Here is a 20,887-nt window from a genome sequence, read left to right on the forward strand (position 1 = left end):
TCTGAAGCAACACCGAACGAAATATATCTTTGGTACCAAATCATTCCGTAATTCAAACACGCTGCGAAGCTCGATGGTTTCTTCGCTGCAACCTTGGCGACCGGTTGACAACGCATGGCCATCGGTAAGCGGCATTTTCACGTGCACAGATTACACGAATACGTGCATCTTCTTTCGCGAAAACATTTTCTTCTGCCCTCGATCGTCCGAACATTACGACGCGTATCCCGCGTTCGAGAGTCACAAGGTAATCGCGCTAGTATTTCGATCGTCCAAAAATACTTGGCATCCTTTGCAAGGTTATTAGCGTAATTCAAAGAGCGCACGAAATAGTTTGAAGAAAACTCGACACGAGTGAACCGTTCTTTCTTTAGCTGCCCAGTACATACAAATCTAACGTCAATAAGTTTCTATCACGCTCGTTTCAATGGTAATGAAAAAAATTCTCGTTGACAAGCGCGTAATCGGTCTGTTTATCCAGAGGACGAGCGTACCACGAGTGTTAACACGAGGGTTAGGCGACGCGGTCTAAGCGCATCGCGTTGGTACTCTAATCAAATAAAGGGATACACGCGACGAACGCGTCGAACGTATTCACAGGGTGTTCTAAAATGGACGATACCGCAGAATATGAAGTTACCTTATTACAAAAGTATCAAGATCGTTCGAAGTGTAGCTTGTGGGAAAATCGGATTTAAAAAAATTGTCTATTACAGAACTTCGTTTAAAAGCGTTGCACTAAAGCAAGTATTTTTAAATTAAGTGCATTCGTATGATAATAATAAAAAACAAATAATATTCGTATGATAATAATCAAAAAACAAATGGTAATTTTTATAACGAAGATAGTGCAGGCTAGCAATATGTATGTTTTACGTGTTACCGATTTAATTAAAAGACTCGTGTAATTTAAAATCGATTACGTTGGCCAAATAGCAAAATTTTATAGGAGGCAGATGTTGCGAGATTTCTAAGCGAGAGTGTACGTGCACTAGTAACCCTCGATGGCATGCGATCAACGTTATCGATCAAGTGTGTAAGGCGGCTATTTAAAACTTGATTTTCACGAGAACGGTGCTTCAAACTTTGTGTTATTCGATTTATCTTTGCGCGCGCACAATAATTGCATCAAAGAACAGGTCTCGAAGAAGGGAACTTTGTTCTTTATTTTTTACTTATTTTACCAAGCTGGCCTGATGCACTACTTGTCCTAGGACACCATGTACATGCGAACCTAAACCGAGACGTTGTCTAGTCTGACGGTTTGGTCGCATTTTATGCAGGAAACGTTTTCCTTGTCGCCTCTCGCTCGGCCAGATGTCATTACACTCGTGGCCTAATGCGGATTCCATGGCGTTTAACCCGCTCGTGCGGATTCAATGGGATTAGCTCACTCCGCGGATTACTATTTTTGGAGCGTAAAAGTGCCGACTCGACTCGACTCGACGCGATGCAACGCGACGCGAGGGAAGAAACTGTGTAAATTGGAAGAAACGCAGGCTCCTTTGCGGAATGTTGCATGTCAATCGGGGATCATGAAAACTTGTCGCAAGGGGACGGATGACAAAACAGTCTCACTGGACAGTGGACAAGTGGGCTTTACGAGCTTACCCGCGAGACAGAATGAATCCTTAAGGTTTTTTGTGCGTTGGCTGGTTGAAAATAGAAACGACGTGGTTGTGTCGGATAAACAGTCACGAGGAAGGAATGGTAGTATGCGTCGTACTCGGAATTACGTAAGAGAGGGTTGGGATTACATTATACAAGCGAATATTCCGTGTTTTTTCGCCGCGATTTTTCTCTAATTGTCACTAACGATGTGATACGAGGACAAATTGATGACGAAATTAGGATGGACATTCTGTTCTTAGAATACGAGTAACGCGAGTGGTGGCAAATTTAGATAAAGGAGGAACTCTATGGTAAACTAGATTTAGAAAAAACAATGTCATAAATACTGTTTCACATTTTTACGCTTACTGATATTGCCACAAAGATAAACTAATGACGATCAGAATTGGTAAATAATTTTTTATAAGGAAAGATTCGATAAGGAAGCGTGTTACATACGTTTTCAAAGTTGTAGATTATATCCTTTCGCTCTTTTCATTCGTTCATCCATAACATACGTATTTATACAATCGTACGTTGAGTATTAATTAATAATAATTTTTCTTATCTTGCTTCTATCATTACGTGGTACGTAATAGATTGATATTCGTTTAATAATCGATAAATGAAATTTCACTTCTTTTATATAACTTTAATCGTTACGTAACGTAATCTTAATTGATTCCTTTTCTTACTTCCTATTAAATTGCTTCTTATATATAATTGATATTCGTTCAATGACCAATAAACGAAATTTCACTTCTTTTATATAACTTTAATCGTTACGTAATATAATTTTGACTATCTCTTTTTCTTGCTTCTTATCGTAGATAATTACTTTTCTTATGTCACGAAATTGCTTTCGCGTAACTATTTCATTTTCACGATTTCCTACGCTCCACGATTTCCCATGATTTTCTCATTCTCATATTTTACAGTACCTTGGCTATTTTCGTTAAAATTTTTTTTTATTCTTCAAGATACGTCGAAATATTTGAAATTCCTCGTTTTCTACCTTTTAGGCGAAGCTACGTTATTTATGCAAAATATCGAGTAAATCGTTGTAAGCGAGCCGAGAGAAGTTGCAGAATAAAACGATGAAACTTCAATTCCCGTAATATTATCCTCGATTAAGCGATTTAATTTTATAAGCGTCTGTGTAAAAATGATTTTATAAAAATTGCATTTGTCCATATCGTGTTATAATATTTCAGGAAATTGTAAGATATAATGAACGCTCCGGTGTCCGGAAAGTAGCTTCCAGTATATTCTATAACGCAATTACGAGTCGAATGGCAGTTTGCGAAGCACGAAGGCGATAAGAGACTGTTCCTCGGCAAATGTCGTTTTTACGGAACGTGTTCCATACAATGTTGTTCATGGCGCGTGAATCGAGAATTAACGTGTCAGTTAATCGCCGAAATACGCGGTAGCCGACCATCGACGGCATCACGAGACGCGTTACTACAATTTTGCCGATATTTATGAACAGTACGCTGTTCGTTGGCACCGCGAAACCAACGCTTTAACGAAGCCGAATGGCCGATCTGCGTCATGCAAATGAACGCGGACTAACGTGTAGCGAGATAATGACTATAATAAACGTCGATTCAATCGTGATAAATCTCTGATTGAAGGAGTGGCAATTTGTCCGGAGAGGTTCTCGGCGCTTGAAAATATTCGCCGCGCGATCGATATCAATTCGGTTAGATTCTCGTTAATTTGTTAAATGTTTCGTGCATCCAAGGGAAAACCTTCAGAAATGTCTTTACCCGTGCCTGTTGTCGTGGAAAGCGCGATACGTTATATAATTACAGGTTTTGCGAACGCCTAGGATAATATACAAGGGCGTACCTACTCGTGGTAAGTAGGCGTAATTAACCGATAAATAATTTCGATTCACGCAAATTGGTAAACGTTTGCAGACATTCCTGCTTTATTTCTTTTCGATAGTGTAAGTGTTTAATATTATCTAGGAGCAAGATGACAAATTTCCAACTTTGTTTTCTTCTCGGTGTGGTTTCCACGTTTTTAAATTTTATACTAACGCAAACCTTTGACAGGGGCTTCTTTCGAGTTTCTATTTATCAAGGAAAATGATAATGACGAGCCTGTTGAATCAAGGAGAGGAATTATAAAATTTATAATAAAGCCACGACTTCGTATAAAGGAATCTCTTAATCAAATTTTTCCCAAAAATAACGATTGCCTCTGTTTCCAGTTCTAGTTATACCTTATCTACCAGGAGTGTCTGTAGCTATACGATTCTCGACTACTACATTTTCAAAATTGTGGAAACGTGCGAAAGTTTTGATACAGATGTTCAGCATCGCTAACGTTCGGCAATAATACTATTGTCATTTAAATAAGGCATACACAGGTAAGGACACGTTAAATCGATGTTCGCTAATTGCAGTAATCGATGAATGCGAGTACTTGTCCGTAATAAGTATTCATCAAACTGTCATAAATCGTTGATCTGACGTTGCCCCATGTTATCAAGGAATGCTGTTCGGACATTGCGAATAATTGCACCGGATCCGTAACTATGGTGAGCTTTTTGCACCTATTTCCCTTTGCGAACGCTCGTTTAAAAGTGTAACATTGCCACCGGATTTTTCTTCGATCGAATACTTAAGTGCTACCGCAAAGAAACGGCGGCAGATACGAGTCTACTTAACATATCATTTTTCTATTTTTTCATTGTTTCTGCCGTTTGTTCACCCCGCTACGGCTCTTTCTCTATGTTATAGAACGTTATTTATTGGAGAAACGGAACAACGGAAAATTGCAACTCGTCGGCAATCGGTAATACGTTCTCGATTAAACACAAATGATAGTTCAAATCATTTCCTTTTCGTCCTTTTTGTCCGGCTGGATGGCACGATAAAGTCCGTATTCTTCTCGGATACTCGTTGTTACGGGCCTTGAATTACCCGCGGTATATTACTTAAGTAGCATCGAGAGCGCGTATGCTATGATTTATGTTCGAAAACCATCTTGCTTTGATTCGCGAAAAATAAGAGAAAAGAATCGATTACGCGGCTCTCTGATATTACCGCAGCTAAGCTGCCGCTGATTGCCTTTTAAACAACCTCGAATGCTATGCTGCGCACTCTTTTCTAAACGGAAGCGGATTAATCCGGGAAGGCTAAAGCGCTGTTAATCTCCTTTTACACATTTTTCTAGAAGTAAACTTTGTGGACAAAAGTAAGGCACACGATACTCTGGTTAAAATTGCCGTAATTTTATCGTGTAACGAACGATAATTACTTTTCTGACGTAACGAATAACGTAATAACGATGTACTGCAACTATGTTGTTATTGAATATATCGATTCGAATATACGTATGTACTTAACATAACTATAATATATAATGTCGGAGATGAAAGGACACCTTCCTTTAATGCCATCCAAGGGACGAAAGGAGCCTTCCTTTCGGGACGATTGCGAAAGTCCTCGATACTTTCGTCCAGACTTTTTATTATAGCCGTACTTAAACAATAAAACTGAGAAATAGCTGTTTATGAGTTAAATCAATTACGATTATCCGAGATTTATGACAATGGGCTTGGGCTCGAAGTGACATAACGGGTCACTGAACGTAGCCACGGTCACGGGAGGGACGTGTACCTAACAGAGGTATAAAGTAATTAAATGACTCTCCTTAAAAACAGGGATTGATCTAAAGAATACAGAGAGATACGGACAAGAGTATGTAAGGGCAGTTCCACTTGGACCGAGGTTCGATCCGATAAGTTCGACTAGTCCAGTGATCACTTACACCGAGTTCCTAATCGCAATCTTCATCCCGTTGACCGTGTATTCGTTATCGAGCCTAAATTCATCGTCGTCGATATCATTTGTTAACTTCTGTGATACATTTCCATAAATAAACGTCATCCGGTATAAGACAACTATGGCCAACTCACATGAAAATTCGTTATGTATATATATTATACTTTATAGTTATACTATAGTACGATTACGTTTGTCTCTCGTTATATAAAAGCAGAAAGAGAAAGAAATTGCTTAAAACGGGAAAGTTATTCATAAACTATAGGTTAAAGCGTTGTAGAATCTTTTAATGAGATCTAATTTGAGGTCTGTGATAAAAAGAAGAAAAAGCAAAGGCAACAGGCTGTCGAAACTTAATTTAGGTCTCGACAATGTACGCGGTTAAGTCATGCGTAGAGACGTAACTCGACGGGATGATGGTCGATGAGCATGCGTATTCGCCTTTAATATTCTTCGATCGAGCCGCGATAAATTCTCGATCGGAGTAGGCCGCACGCGATCGGTACGAGCTGGCTGCGCCGGTGCTCAATCAGAGTGAGTTGAGACTAATTTAGAAACTGCGATGTATAACGATCGTGCCCGAAGGCGTCGCAAATTCGGCGCAGAGCGGCCCCGGCCCGCGCACCTACGACTCACGAGTGTATCTCCAAATGCATCTACCTTACCTGCGCCGCGCCGGCTCGCCCGCCAATTTAACTCCGCATCAATTTGTCATTTAACTTATTGACCGCCGCGCCAGTTCGCCTCCTCCATCCTCCAACCTCCCTCCTGCAATTCTGCATCTAAGATCGGTATTTAAATGGATAAACAGCAGTATTTCGTCTGTAACGATCTACATCGCCGTATATTATACCGCAATATTATAACATACGGTGACGTGAAGGAGTTTTCGGGGCGGGTAGAAGTTTCGTAGCGGTTATTTTGCTCGGGAGGATAGCTGAAATAGATTTTGTACGATAGGATGGCATTAAAGGGTGGAACCGATAGAAGATACTAGGGTGATTAGCAAATAGTAACTTTATTGATTTGCTGGATGATGTATGCGTTCGAATTGAAATATTTTTAAGAATACTTGCAAACACGTCGACGCGGACAAAACAATTCGATTTAAAGAAAGAAAAAGAAAAAAATTGAATTTGCAGTACCGTAATACGCGTAATATCGTTGCTGTAATTTTCTGTACAACACTGAGGCATCGATGTGAACATGTAATTATGTAATTAAACAACGATGGAGATAGGTAAACGAACGATAAAAAGTGGCAGAATTTCTCAACGCTATGCAATAAATATCGTAGCGATATGAGAGGCATGGATTGAAAACGAGGCTTATCGTAGATTATACTTAATGTTACGAAAATATAATGTTTTTACGAAATTATATGAAATTGATCGCCACGTTAATCATTATCGATCAATAACGATCGAAAGAATCGATCGTGATACGATTAGTCGTCTTGACTTAAATCACTGCGATTAAACACCGAACATTGTCCATCTAGAAAGATAAAATATTACAATTTCAGGTTTGTCTACTAAATGCTAAACGACATGGCTTTATGAATGGTATACTGTTAAGTTAGATAACAGTATGACATTTGCATTGAAAATATAAAGAATTTATAACAGCGATTATGGTATTATTAAAATTATGTGTATAAACACAGTGAACAGAAATTAATGCCGACGTCCACGATTCCCAGTCAATACACTGTTCTATTAAACGAATTAACGCGACCGCTATAAATCAAGATATACGTCTGTAAAGCACTATTCGCCATCGTGGTATAATAAATTATATTAATTCATACCGATTCACCAAGTTGATAGCGTTCATAGTTCAGCCGTATAATGCGTTCTTCGAATTGAGATTTATATTCGGATTCTGTGTGCTAGATACGAATAACCGGTACTACTGAAAAATTTGCATAATTACATAGAATCTAATCATTTACATACAAAAATTCCGATAGCTTTATATTATTCCGTTGCTTTATATAATGCTTTATTAAGGAAGTTATAAGGGTAAATAGTTGGAAGTATATTCTTCGCGCCGATACGTATATCATCGCTGAATCATAAATATCGAATAGAAATAGGAATTATAGTATTATATCTTCTTGGTAAATTTTAATTAATTATACCTTTAAAGTAAAACTTGTATAACCCCGATATTAGTAGAGTATCTTTATCGTTAGACTACAAATTTTTATACGTTTATGAGAAATACGAGGATACAAAAATTCCCAGAATACATCTACCACTCGTTGTAATATTCGGTAGGTGGATCGAATCTTTGATCAAGTTCTGTCTCTTTGATTATCTACGATCGTCTAAAAGATCATAGTCTATCCGTTGATAATATCTATCGGTAACGTTAGATTTTTTCTTGGAATCGTACTTTCTCGATCGCTCGAATGTCATCGGAATCGTTCGTCGATCGGAATGCGATTCGGAGATCGCTCGGATCAAACATCGAAGTCGGACGAAAGATCGCTAGCGTATTCGAGTCAACGAGCGATAAATAACAAGCGACGAGAAGAGCAAGAACAGGAAAAAGAAAGGCAAGATAGCTCGTAACGAAGACGCAACACATCCAGCGAAACTGAGCCAATCGATTATGAGGTGTCCTTGTAGTTCACAATCAGTGGCGCTAGACCGGTACGGCGCGGCGGCGCGGCACGTTAGGGGCGCGTTCTTTTAATGATGTATTAGCGCCGTGTTTTGACACGAAAGAAGCGGCAACTGGTCGAGGTCGCATTCTTCTCCTTCTTTTTCCTTTGTCCTTCCGTCCGGCTTTGAAACCACGCGCGGCCTCTTGTCTTCTGGCTCCCACCGTCGTGTCAGCCCATAGAAACATTTCAGTGAACCACTTAACGCCCTGAAACCCTTAACCTTCGATTAATCAATCTCGACGAAGACCGTTCAGCTGAGATTTTCTGGCTGCTTAAGCGGCCACCAGTTCTTCATTCTGGCATGAATCTTAATTTCGGTAAGTTCGACGCGGCAACTTTGAAGAATTACTTCATTACGCGCATCATTAACCGTGATTGTGATATCTCTAGCTCGCGATGAAATTTAAAATTTTCCCTCACCCATATATTATACGTAATACGTCATTTTAAAGATATCTTGTATCTACAGAAAGCATACGTTCTTACGAAATTTTCAATTTTAATCAAAAGTTTATTGTACGCGTTTAATTCTTTCGACACTCCTTTACCATTTATCTTACTTGAACGATGCAACAAGGTGTAGGGCATTGCTAACAATAAGCGAAAGTTTCATCTGGATTACTTTGCGTGGATTAATTTGCTTGGATTTAACTTAGGGTGAATGAGGTAGAAACTGAAGAAAATAAGGACGATGCGAAGCCAGAGAAGGATATGTTACGTATTTTTATATTTTCACTTTATCAAGAATTTCAAAATTTATTTAGAAAACGGAGGTTTTCCGATATTTTGTGTTATTAAAATATTTCAACGTCTATTTTAAGATACACAATAAAGTATAACTTTAGCTATCTATAGTTTTGAATATCAAAGTAACGGTAAGTAATACGTATTCCAGTAGGCACGAATAATAGATAATTACTTGAAAACGATAATCTACGCCAAATTAAATAGTATTAGTTAGCACGAAACATTCGGAGAATTATAATAAAAGTAGATCGACGAATTAACACCACGTACAGATATTTCCTTCGTGACTAGCCCAATTATGTATTTTTTCGAAACGAAGATAACAAACGACCAATCTTTCAAAACAAGCGAGTCTTTATTTCGCAAGTAGCAATAACTCTGCTGAAAGCTGTAAGTGTAACATGGTTCCCCATGGCATCGGGTCGGTAGATTTCCAGCTTAGCTCGTAAAGTAGATCCAAATTCCGTGGCTTCATTAGACACGAGCTGCACAGGTACGTGTAGACTTACGATCCCCGAACCGAGAAATCGGCGTACACGTTTCTTATCTTTGAGCAGCATCGATAGTTCGATGCTGAAAATCAGACTGTGTGTATCTTGTAAAGGTAAAGGAAGGCGTCCTACGGTTTTCAGGCCCAGTCCCCAAAATACCCCGTGATAGAGTTTACGGGTTTCTCGAAGCACACCTAGAGAGCTTGGCAGGGACAATAAACACACAGGGGCATTTACAATGAAAGAGGTCGGATGTGAGGATTTTATTTTTTTCTTTTTCCCCTCTCGTCCCTCTCCTCCTCTTCTCTTCTTTTCCTTAAGCCTTAAACTAATACGCCCTCACAGGGATGGGCTTGCCCTCGAACTCGCTATCTTCGCGCGCATTAATCATGCTGAAAGGGTTGCCACGAGAATTGTCCTCCCTCCACGAGGTATTGCCGCGTCCTGTTCGGTTCCAAAACTACGGCTAGCCGAGAACTTGAAACTTTGTTCGTGAATTCTTTTTACTTTTTCTTGTCTCTTTACCGTCTTTACCGCCAACCGTGTACCGAGCACGTTGCAATCGCGTTTTTGTCTGCCAGGTGTGCCAGGTCAGGCGTTTTACAATTAGAAAGCACCGTGAAAGAATTTAAAAAGAAATGGTAAAAGAGAAACGCAGGTAAAGCTCGTAGATCGTAACTTTCGTACACATATACAACCTCGTGAAAGTTTCGAACATTCGTAGACACCACTTGCGAGTTTTTTACCTGTATTACACGAAACAGTTTGAAATTTCGTTAAAATTTTTACGAATTTCGACCGCTACGATTATACTGGTAACATTTGGAACAAATACATACGTAGAAATTACAAGATATTTGGTACATATATATCTCGCGGAGACCACAAAATTATTTAAACGGTCGATTATCGATTGTATTAATTAGATTGTTAAAAATTTACAAAAAACCAAATATTTAACGACAAACATAACAAAAGATTATTCATACGAATATCGATACTGGTTGAAACAGCGATCGAGAGACCAGGTGAATATAGAATATACGATTACTAAAAATTTACTCGCTTATTATCGTAATATTAAAAATATCTAACCCCCTATTAAATATCTAAACCCTAATATTAAAATTCTCGCAAAAAGTTCGTGCAAAGGTTTACGAATGAGGATGTAGATCGATGGAAGGTTTGAAATTATGTTAATTTCATCGATGTCGTGAAAATTCATTATTTTACTAATTGGAGCCTATTGTTAAGATCTCCAGATAGTTTGTCAATCGTGGATAGTCGTTAAGTGAACTCGTCAGAGAAATTGCTTTTGCTTGTCTTGTTCTTCGTTCCAACCGATCAAGAGAATGGGCTTGTTTCTGAACGCGCTATCTTTGCATACATTAATCACGAGAAAAGGGTTGGCAAGGGAATTGTTCTCTCGCCTGGATCGCGTCAGTCGGCTCTTTTGCTCGCCACCATTTTTTCCTACTCCGAAACTCTATACCCGTCTCAGAATTCCAAATTGAACTGCATTAGAAGCGTTCCGCGTGACGTTTCCAGATTCCCAGATAATGGGATTCCAGAATTCGTAAGACCTTATTTATCCCTGTTTTATCTAAAACATCTGCTTCGAAATAGTTTCTTTTCACATTGGAAAATAATATCGACTATATATCGACGTATATTTTTTATAAAATAATTGTCGGAGACGAAGCTAAAAAAGTTTTAAATAATACGTAATTCGGTCAAGACATATCTCATTTCCATATTATTCTTATACTTTGATCTTTTCTTAAGAGAAAATTCAAGAAATTGATCTAGTTTGAAATTTTACTTAATCTAGTCATGACTAATGAGTTCCATAAAACTTTGAATAACGATTTTTTTTCTAGCAAATCTAATCGATGAATTTTACTCTGTCAAGAGTTACCTATGTCAATCAATTACTTGTATTAACGTTTCTACAGTCCTAATATACGCGTATACTAGAATGGTAAAGAGATTTACGAGAAATTTAAAGATACAAAAATGCGTAAAACGAACAAAGGAAAATTTTCCATGAGATTTATAGGGTAAAACGTGTCTCTACTTTTTGCTAGATTCCATTCCTTCGTCCGTACATACTTGTAAGAAAATTCATTTGCATAGACATCTGCACTTTAATTATAATCCTACTTCGGTAATGGGATAAGAAGACTCGATGCGCAAATGCAAACGCGTTCGCTTTGCAATTATGAATTCAGAATCATAATTTTTACCAGGCTTATCATAATTTAATCTGATCGGTCGGGTAGACGTTAGCAATTCAGATGGACGAACGTTTCCTGTTTGCATTGTTTGACCGTTTACGACGTACGGGAAAAGTTGTGATCTCTGAACAACGCGCTATAAAGGTGTTTCATTGTGCGTCCTACGTGTTTTACGTCGCGATGCTGTTTACACGATCATCCGTGGACAACGTTATTGAATAGAGGCGAGGCATCGTAAAAAGGCAGGTTGTCGCGCGCCGCGCCGGTTTCTTTTAGTGAAACCCTTGAAAGAGGGTGGCCCCGTGGTCCACAAAAGGGTTCGTGTCTCCGAGAACCTCGAGGCCCCACCACGATCCGAAAACGCCACACAGGTCGTGACTCGAAATCAGATATTGTTCAGACCTCGACTTCCTTTATGGCATATGATGGATGAAACTAATCGGTCAACCAGGTGACTATATATACCCCGCAGTTGCACTTGACTTACCATGACCACGGGTGGTTCGGTTTCCCGTGTGTTTTCAGGAACCCACCGCTTTCCCGGCATCGAATGGACGAAATATGATGCTCGTTCGCGTTTCATCTGGAATGTTTCCCTCCAAAAGGAGTGAATTTAATTGGCTTTAATCTATGGTATTTTTGAGAGTGGAAAGTCGTCGGATATGGGAATCGAGGTTCCTTTGATTTGTGTAACTTTGTTTCTTTTTAATCTCTGTGATAATTAACGGATATTATTTAATAGGTACGAGACATTAATTTAATAATTACGGGACAGTTTGGATAGATATTTATGTATTATACACATCTAGGTATTTCTAGATATCTTTTCGTTTAATTTAAGATAACTGCGAGATATTCTCTAATAATAATTACCGAACGTCTTTTAAAAAGTAACATCGGTGCGATGAAACAATATCGTGCAGCAAAAATACTTGGCTAGGAAATGAGGTAAAAGGTTTGTTTAAATTGTCTGGATAAACGTACTAACTTAATACCGTAATTTCAGAAATAATTCGATTTGATAATTTCGCAAACAATACCGCTAATTAACTTTTGTACAAAAATAAATACTAAAAAAGACTAACGCTCATTCGTTACAATCCGCAAAAACGAATCGTTGTAAATCTATACAATTTTTATAAGGAACCACAAATCGAGCGCTTCAAGACTCCAGTAGGTCGTATCAGACAAAACTATTGTACGATTATCACGTTGAAATCGTGTTATTCATATCGAAAGAACGCTTTCGTGACGATAATATTACAAACTTTTAGGAACATCTGTTCTATGGAATGAAATCTGGAAAAGGAAAGAAAAATACACGTATCGGACGTTCGAAAAAGATTTCGATATTCGAGGAATCTGTGGCTGAAGCGTTTGGTATTCGAACGGTGTTCCCTAAGCTTTGGGACTCTGTATCGCGCTAGGTAATCGTAGCATACCGAGTTGTCGGCTTATAATGGCCATAATTAAAGCACAATAACCGTAAAACGATGTAAAACGATCGATGCCTGATGTGAACTGTTAATGTCTTTATTCAGAAATGAGAAGTAAGCGCGTGAAAGAGAATTCCGAGGGAGGCAAATTACACAGGCAAGTCGCCGATAATTATATAACTTTCATAAACGAGTCGCAATGTATCTAGTGTGGCTCGAGTATTGAATAAGGATTCCTTCGAAGCTACGAACGCCTCGTCGTTTCTCGCCACATCGATTTTCTCTCGAGGGAACGATTACACGAACGTTTCAAACACGAGCCTTCTCCTTTCTCTTTTCTTTTTGCTGCACACGCATATTCTAATATTATTGTCTCACGTTATCTCAATTTCGCGCGTATCTGTTTGCATTCGACCGCTCCTAGCTTGCAACTGATCGGTGCAACGCTCTTTGTGAAGTATCTATCACATTTTAAGGGAATTCACGTTATACTTGCACGCATCAATGATGTTTCAATTTCTCTTTAACGTTTCTGCTGTCTTACGCAGCTACCAATGTTACGAAGATACCACAGATATTTTATATTATAGTAGATACTTTGTGCCAGAATATTACGTAGAATGTCTAAAGACGCGATAAAGAAGTTAGATTAAGCCTAGTGTTGAGAAATTATGTGTAATAGATTACGTGTTTCTTCGTAAACGAATAATTTCTAATAAAAATGTGACAGCTTTCGTTACATAATATTCTACGTATGCCATTTTCGTTGATATCATCGTGTCAGTCTCGTAGAACTATCAAAGTTGTTTATGGAATAAGAATATCAAGATGAAAATATCGTATCAGTAGCGTACACGGTAATTTGGATAATTGTAACTTTGTATATTGTTAAGCTTGTTAAATTGATAAGCTATGGTACCAAAATAGAAAATAGAATAGAGAAAAGTAAGTTGCTCTGTAATTATATGTATATATAACAAGAAAACTGTATTAATTATAGCCCTGTATGTATTATTCACATTTATCTGATAGATGGTACCATATTTAGAGAAAAAACTGTGCATAATTGCATAGTATGGAAATACTAGTATGGAAATTAATTGTAGCCGTTGTACACTCTATTCTCGCTAATTTGATAAGATGCATTTTGTATGGCAAAGTAGTGCCGTAATTACACGAAACGGAAACTTTATTAATTACAAGCCTATATTGCCTAATCTCTCAAAGTTATAATAACAGGCTACAGAAAGAATAACGTGTTTAATCATACAGAACTGGCTTAATTGTAGCCTCTAATCTCGCTGATCTGACAGGATACAGCTCGTATGGTAAAGAGGAGATCACGCGTTGTGTCATCAAACGATTACCTTATTATTATTTGTGGCCTTTGCATACTATAAATAAAATACAACGTAAGGCTAGGATCTTATTAATCGCATTTTCGCGCAGTTCGATTTTTATCATGGAAGAAAACACGTTAACGACAACTCTTTGGTAACTCGATCTCGCTAATCTGACAGGAAACAACTTTTATAGCAAACGATTTCATACAATTATCTGGAAGAAGAAGGTTGTTAACCACCTCTGCTGCACTATAATTCTTCTAATCAGCAAACTTACTCTTCCTATTAATTATACGCGTCTCCTTAATAGTACAATCTCGCGAATTTGATACATTCTAACAGCATACGGAAATGTTCTTGCAAAAATAACAATAAAACCATCATCTTTGTACAACCTAATCTTGTTTATCCGACAGGATGTATCTCGAGTATTAAAAACAGCATCCTCTGTAATCCCATACATAGACAGAGGACTATCCACGTCTTTACACCCGTCTGGTACGTTTACCCTCGTCGATTTAGCGAAAGCGTACACCCTACGAATGGATGGAGATGATAGCTACGCGACTAGCAGGGAAAAGGCCAACCTATTAATCGCATCTTTCGCGTAGCTTAATCTCGCTGGTCTGATAGGGTGCATTCCTTGAAGTAACAAAGAGAAGATCGCGCATAACGACGCAGGAAAAAAAAACCGGGACGCCTCGTTAATTGCAACTTTTGCATAGGCTAGTCCCTTGAATCTGATAGGATAGGATAAACTGTGTATAGTATAATAAAGAGGGGTCGTACGTAGGCATATAAAAAGGGAACGTCCGAAATACGCGAAGAGCAGCCCACGGGCTGAAATTATGCTTCGATTATTCGTGTCTGCCAGTGGATGAAGGAGAAGGAGCGCAGGTGGGAGGCATAGCCCGGCTAAGCAGCTTCGCACAAGTCACCCACCCTCTTTGCACGTGATCCATGCCGCTCTTCTCTCGCTCTTAGCTTTCTCTTATTTTACCTTCCTTCTTTTTTACCTCCTCCGTTCTTTTGTTCGTTTTTCTCGTACCTTTATCCTTATTCTCTGGCGGTCCTCTCTCCTGTAAGCCGCACGACGACGGCGCGGCGTCGTGTCTTCGGTCGAAAATCAGGGATGCGATAAGCAAACACTCTCCAACACCGCTCTATTATTAAACTATAAAATTTGACGGTCCCAATGGCGCAGAACCGTTCCGATCGGTCGCGGTTCGAGTTTCGACGATCGATCGACACGATCCATCGCGTTCAACGCTTGATTGAGACGTTTTGCAGCGTTCGACGAACGAAGAATATTCGATAGGAATCCGTGGATGAAGTTGTAACGATCGAGGCGAAGCTGAATCCCGGGGGCAGCGATTTGAATTAGAACATGCCTTGAGATAGGAAGACCGGTTTAATAGCCGCGTTTAATAATTATTTCGTGTAAATATGTTTAGGCTAATTACGTCCTATTTATTTATACAAGCGTATATAAATTGTCATATATTGCAGTATATGTTTGTAGATATATTTCTTCGATTACAGTTTAGAAAAATTTTAAGGTTCCAGATATCGTAATTTATAGGATGGTTAAACGATAACAAAATATAGGGAAATTTATTTCGTGTAAGTAAAAGGTACAGTGTATTCAAAATAATCGTATCGTCGAATCTTTGTTAAAAATACTCGTAATATTTAACAAGATTTCGTTACAAGGTTGAGAACACGTTCGCAGTCCGATTCCAAGCAACACAGAGTTAATGCGAGGTCCGAAGCTAACGACGCATAAAAATTAAAAATTGCGCGCGATTAAGTATAACAAATGCCACGCCATTGGTCTGTCTGTTCTTCGTAGCTCATTCTTTTGCCGGCGTAGCCTGGTCACGCCCTTGTTCAAACGTCGCGTTGGTGCCCCTAAGATGATTATAACATCATCCTGCCGAAAATCTACGTTATATACGTTGTACCACACAGACCAGCGATCCACTTTGATTCAATGACCACGAAAACTATAAAACGATTATCTATCGAACCTGCCTGAGATATCAACATTAAAGCAAAGAATCCACTCTTGCTCTTCGACATTGTTTCGTTCTAAATCCGACTGACATGAATACCGGAGTAGCATCGAAACATTTTGAAATTTCATCCGCTCCATAAGGAGGCACTGCCGTATCGATATTTCGAACGAACTTACAAATGTACAGGGTGTTAAGAAATTATATGTCGCTATTCTACATTGCTAGATTTTACGTTCTCCGTTCGATGGAAAATTTCAGCTTGGCTTTCGAGGTAACGTGTTTTTCTTTGCATCGTGTTTTACTGATCGCGACGATCAGAATTGTGAAAAGAAGCACGAATCGTAACTCGATGGTTCTTCTAAAGAATCGTATTATTATTTGCAGTTATTTGCGATATTATTTGCGATATGTTTACATATCGCAGTCGGATAGAAAGTACATAGCACGATATTAACCATGAAACGGGAAATTATTCCTCAGCACGTGAAATAGCTTGCTTCAAATAGAAGGAAACATCTAACTTCGCAATTTCAAATTATTACAAAACCAGTTAGGGTCAAAGTTGACGCCGTATAATATCGTATAAAAGCATAATATAATCGTATACTTTTGTTGCGAGTATACAATAGACAAGAACGACGGAAACAAATTTCATGTTTTTCTACTTAGATGATCCCTCGAAAGCGTTATTGGCTGATCGTGAAGGAAGCAGGTTCGAATGTTAAATATTTCCTCAATGGTAATCTACCTGGCTTGATACCGTAATAAAAGATCTCGTAAAGTATATGACGTTCGTCGTAAGTGCAGAGACGGGACTGCGATAGAACGGGACGCGAGTAAACATTGCATGTATATAGAACGGAAAAACGGTTGTAGTCGGTTTAGAATTTTCATTGCTACCACTGGTAAATTACGATTTGCCAAGTTTATGGCCGAGAGAGTATCATCGACTGGCTGGTCGGTTGGTAACGCCGGGTCGACGTTGAGCTTTCGTTGAAAATTGGCATAGCACGCCAACAGTAAATTTCAAAAGTGGGAAACCTGGCCTGTTGTAAAAAGGAATCGTGGTAACTTTTATTTTACATCGATTAAATAAACATTATCTGCCTTCTTCGTATGAAATTACGCGCTGCCTATAATGCACTTGCCGAAAAGATCGATAAGTTTTTGCACATAGAATCCCCTCGCTAACCGATTAATTTATATATTTTTTATTTTTCGTATTGTATCATACAGAGGATAAATTTGTAATTTATAAACAATATACGTAATTATTATAGTAACTTCTTTAATATGCTTTATTTTATCAGCAAGTCCCAACAGCCCGGCTAGCTCAGTCGGTAGAGCATGAGACTCTTAATCTCAGGGTCGTGGGTTCGAGCCCCACGTTGGGCGATAAAATATTTTTTGCCTCTTAATTCTAATCGTCACTATTCTTTTTCTGCATATATATTTTTAATTAACAAAGATACGTCGGATATCGACTGAAGTATATAAGATAATTCGGTCTAGTAACGTGACGTAGACGTAAAGTGTTACAATGTTTTCACATTTTAATTTTACACGCGATATTATATATTTGATCATCGTTAACGAAGAAAGCTGTGCGAAACGATAATTTTCTACGTACGATTAATACATAAAATTGGAATATTTATGAAAATTCGAAAGAAACCTCGATATCGTTACGTTTCTAAATCACGTTGATTACAAGTATCGTGTTTTAAAAAGAGATCATTCTGTTTCCTTTCTATACGAGACGTCTAGTTTTTGTTTAAAAATAGCCTCATTTCTATTTCAGCTTATACTTTTCCGTTTAATCTAACGCGGGATACGTAGGCATTCTTGGAGCTACCGAAGCTAAAAATAAAGTTTAAAATGTGAGTGCACTCATGTACAATTTATCTTATTGTAGCTCGACACAAATGTTATGACATGTCAGTCTGCGCAATTTGAAACTTGCTTTTCGTCAGGATCGAGACCTTGATTTAGATACATTTCGTTAAATTGCTATTGTTGAAAGAAACTAGTTGACACTAGTGCGCGAAGATATCTAGAAATTTCATACGCATACGTCGAACGTTCGATCGAATTATGAAAAGAGTTGCCGTTTATTTATATTTAAATATAAATTCGCCTTGGAAACGAAGTTAACGCTTTCGTTAAAAGTTAAAACGTAAGACCCTTAACTTATTTTACGAGGCGACTGTATATATACGTAGGTAATTAATAAATAAATAAACTGACAGACAAAAATAAAAGATTTAAGAGACATTGAGAAAATGCGAAAGTTGTTTAGAAATTCGATGGTATCTGCTCTTGGGTGAGGAAAAATGGAGATTAGCTACTAGACGCGAGGCCGTTTGTGCATAAGTTCAATGAAAGGAAAAACGTTTATTCTATATGAAAGTAATTATAGGTAAATGTTCCTAGACTGACAGGTGTCATTAGTCGATGCGGTAATAAAATTAGCTCTGTTGAATTATTTATTACCGATAAAATCAGTGTACATTTATTATAACACGACAGTACATTTTCTCATACTCTAAAATCGTTTACACGTACTCATAATGACATTAGGATTTTTAAGCTAATAAAAATATTAAGAGTTAAATTAAATTTTACATAACTCACGTGGAAGAAACAAAATATTTTAAAATATTTAAAAAGCAGATTTTTATATTTGGCCCTACAGTTGCTCTTTGCGGTATCCGGTTCATTCGCGTTTATTTATATCAAGCGAAATCAAATATCTGCTAGCTTTATCGGAACGGTACGATTTTGAAGCAATTGGAATATCTTTCTTCCATCGATTTAATTGAAAATTGACAAATTTATAAATAACGCAACGTTTCTCCTTGAACTCTCGATTTCAGTGATCGACGATAGATCTGTTATAGTTTAAAATTTATTAAAAATGTTATCACTTCGTTAACATTTCTACCCTTTTATCTTCGTTTCTCGATTAAACTTTGTATTTTCTTTCGTTCCTAATTATTTTTCGTATTCTTTCTTCGAAACGACGCGACACGACGACCGAATTTCAACATGCAAACCTACGTTTCCCAAAATTGACCAATTACGGTTAACGTTTCTGAGTTTACACTTATTGTCCCTCACAATTTGATCCCCTTCCTCTTAAGTAGATACCTAACCCAAATTGAGTCCTTCGACCGTTCATAAACTTTATTATACGTCAAAAACAAAAGAGAATCAACAAGAAACTTGAAACAATTTAACAAAATACGCAAGAACCACGAAATTAAGCACGGGTGGAAGGTCTGGAGGGTCGATATCGTGCGAACCACGATGCACGATGAAAAAGAACGCATCGCCATGCAGTTCCTTTTATACTCGTTCTTTCGCCGAAGATAACCTTATTCGACGTAATTGCTCCCTTCTATTTTGACACAAAACGATTCTTCTAACGAAGAACAGCTCGCTGTTAAGCCTGAATGAAGGCAGTTATGTGTCAAAAAATTGCGGAACTCTGTCTAGTTTGATATATTTGAGACGGTGTCGAAGATAAGATCGTGGCACTTGACCGATCGTCTAGGACCTAAGAGATCGTCAACGATCGAGAATCGACAGCAGATCATCTTCGATCGTCCCACCGTCCCCTATTTCTTTCGTATTATTTCATTCGCTTCGTCCGTTTCTTCTGCCACTCTTTGATCGCCCAGCGCGCATCGCATCGAAATAAGAAAAACTAGTTGCAAGGAAAGAAGCAGAAGCGCTTGTTTATATGTTTCCAAGTTTCCTTGTCATTACATCCGGCGATGAGATATACGTGGGAACTTTTCACTTAAGAATTAAATTAAGATTATTTAACAATCAAACGTTGGAAATGTCTGGAAAGCACCTTTTCTTTTTTTTTTTTTTTTTTTTTTTTAAAGAATAAACGTAAAATTATTACTAAGAATACTTCGTTATTAACGAGTGCTTTATTGCACACGTATGCACATATGTATCTCTCAGAACTTTATTATCTGTCACTAGATGGAAAAGTGAAATTCCCTACAATAGCGCGTAGGTTAACTATTCCAATGGCCATACGGAAAGCATTAACCATTTAAACGATCCATTACTCGTGCAGTATTACATCATAAATCTTGCAAGTAATAAATGTAATTCCAGTCACTTTCGATCAAAACATTTCCATCTGGTCGTAGCCTAAAATTAACGTTTTCAAGAAACGACAAAGACCGATATAAGTCTTAATGGATTATTGGTAGTACGTAATACTATTCGTTCAACACATTCGGCGTGAACGTCTCGGACCTAGCTTTGAAAACATTTAACATTTTTCCACGATAATTCTCGCATAATAAAGTACATGTATATACCGTTTGCAGTAGGTGATCGTGAACACGATACGTCTGCTAAAGAGTCGACTCTCTTCGTAAATAACTTCCGAGTGACTGAAATTTTTGGAATTTCTGATAAATTTTACTTTATTTAGTATCGTATTATATTGGCGGTTATCGCGGTTGTTCCTTTTCCTCGAGAATACTACGCTGCTCCGACGGG

At 38.0% G+C, this 20,887-nt stretch overlaps 1 protein-coding gene, 1 long non-coding RNA gene and 1 other non-coding gene across 3 annotated transcripts in view; 2 read left to right on the forward strand and 1 right to left on the reverse strand.

Moving 5' to 3' along the window:
- Positions 1-12,122, reverse strand: part of LOC132911136 (DNA polymerase theta) — a 68,382-nt gene extending 56,260 nt beyond the window's left edge. Inside the window, exon 1 of the mRNA XM_060967544.1 lies at positions 12,048-12,122. Coding sequence (XP_060823527.1) covers positions 12,048-12,107 — 60 coding nt within the window. The 5' untranslated portion in view covers positions 12,108-12,122. The remainder of the gene's footprint in view (positions 1-12,047) is intronic.
- LOC132911327 (uncharacterized) overlaps positions 1-20,887 on the forward strand; it is a 68,862-nt gene that overhangs the window by 43,339 nt on the left and 4,636 nt on the right. The gene's annotated exons all lie outside the window — the stretch shown is intronic.
- Trnak-cuu (transfer RNA lysine (anticodon CUU)) lies at positions 17,680-17,752 on the forward strand. Its single transcript has one exon. It is a non-coding gene; the product is annotated as a tRNA-Lys (tRNA).

The sequence above is a fragment of the Bombus pascuorum genome, chromosome 1 (genome assembly GCF_905332965.1).
Source record: "Bombus pascuorum chromosome 1, iyBomPasc1.1, whole genome shotgun sequence".
In the NCBI taxonomy this organism is placed as follows: Eukaryota; Metazoa; Arthropoda; class Insecta; order Hymenoptera; family Apidae; genus Bombus; species Bombus pascuorum.